This window comes from Egretta garzetta, unplaced genomic scaffold (assembly GCF_000687185.1).
Source record: "Egretta garzetta isolate BGI_Z169 unplaced genomic scaffold, ASM68718v1 scaffold223, whole genome shotgun sequence".
NCBI lineage: Eukaryota > Metazoa > Chordata > Aves > Pelecaniformes > Ardeidae > Egretta > Egretta garzetta.
This window is the reverse complement of record NW_009259033.1, coordinates 15,738-17,105: the sequence shown is the minus strand read 5'-3', so window position 1 is coordinate 17,105 and position 1,368 is coordinate 15,738. Positions and strand designations below refer to the sequence as shown.

Sequence of the window (1,368 nt, the reverse complement as noted above, 5' to 3'; positions counted from 1 at the left end):
AAAAGCTAAAAACGTGGGGGTGGTGGTGGTGGGGTCTGGCAGGGAGGGCAGCAGAGGGGAGGAGGCACCGAGCCCCCCCACCCCGGCCTCCGTGTCCCCACCGGCGTCCCCGCAGCCGGCGGGCACCCTTAGGACTCCGAGGAGGAGCGGGAGACGCTCTGGAGCAGCGATTTGTATATGGCAGAGTTCAGGAAGCGAGGGTAGGAGTCTCTGTGCATGAGCGTGTAGATCTGGAGCTGCGCATCGTCGAAGGTGTGCGAGGACGGCTCCTGCATCTTCCGGTTGATGACCTCCCGCACCCGCGAGTCCAGGCTCACCTGGGCAGCAGGGAAGAGAAATGGTGTGTGTGGGGGGGAACGGACCTTGAGGGACCCCCAGTGCTCAGACCCATTCCCCAGCACCCACCCCTGCACCAGCTCTCGTGGGAATTTGGGTATCGGGTTGGACTAGATGACCTCTAGGGGTCCCTTCCAACCCAAAATATTCTATGATTCTATGATCGGCGCAGCGGGTGGCCAGATGTGGGGAGCCCCGGAGCGTATTTGCACTGGAGCCAGGGTGTTTTGGAGAGGGCTGCAGGGAGGAGTGGGGAGGTCTCTGGGTCCCCCCCATGTCCCCTTGCTGGGCACAGGGAGGTGGGTTGGGGTGCTCCCCCCCCCCCGGGGTGCCTCCACTTTGGGGATGCTGGGCGCTGCGGCATCTCTTCAGCCCGCTGGTGCCCTCGTGAGGTTTCAGCCCCGCAGCACAACCCAGCCCCTGGCCCGCTGCACCCCGGGGGTTCTGGGGGGGGCCGGGGACACCCTCCCCACCGCCATGCACAACCAAACCCCTTCCCCTGCTAAACTCATCACCACCCCCCACCCCACCCCATCCCCAAATTGCTGCAGCGGCAGCCGGGACAGTGCCCCCTTCCCTAAGAAACACCCCCCCGAGCCCCATTTTACCCCGAGCCACCCCCCTGAGGGCGGCAGGAGGGGCTCTGCCCCGTACCTCCTTGGGCGAGAGGATGGAGATGTAGTCCTCGTAGATCATCCTGGCCTTCTCGTCGATGGTGTGCTTGTTGCACTCGTTCTTGAGCTCCTCGCACGCCAGCCAGAAGAGCATGTTCTCCTCGCTGTACTCAGTCCGCAAGAACTCCCGGAAGACGTTGCGACCCGCCGGGCTCTTCATCAGCTTGTCGAAGGACTGTGCCCAGCCCCGCACCTCCTCCGGCGTGGGTTTGGCGCTGCCGGGTCCCGGTGGGGAAGGCAAGGGCACAGTGTTACGGTCAGCCCGGGAGGGCTGCGGGCTCCCCGCTGTGTCCCTCCCCGCACGACTCGGCCGTGCTCATCCCTGAGGTCACATCCCAGAGGGATCCGTGCCCAAACG

General features: G+C 65.2%; 1 protein-coding gene across 1 annotated transcript; it reads right to left on the bottom strand.

Annotated features, from left to right (window-relative positions):
- Nucleotides 1-6: 6 nt before the first annotated feature.
- On the bottom strand, nucleotides 7-1,325 carry LOC104122634 (regulator of G protein signaling 19; the record flags this gene model as incomplete). The annotated part of the gene is made up of 2 exons (XM_009634794.2): nucleotides 7-317; nucleotides 991-1,325. Coding segments are annotated over 2 exons (524 nt in total), but the record flags the coding sequence as incomplete, so codon positions are not given.
- Nucleotides 1,326-1,368: the final 43 nt, after the last annotated feature.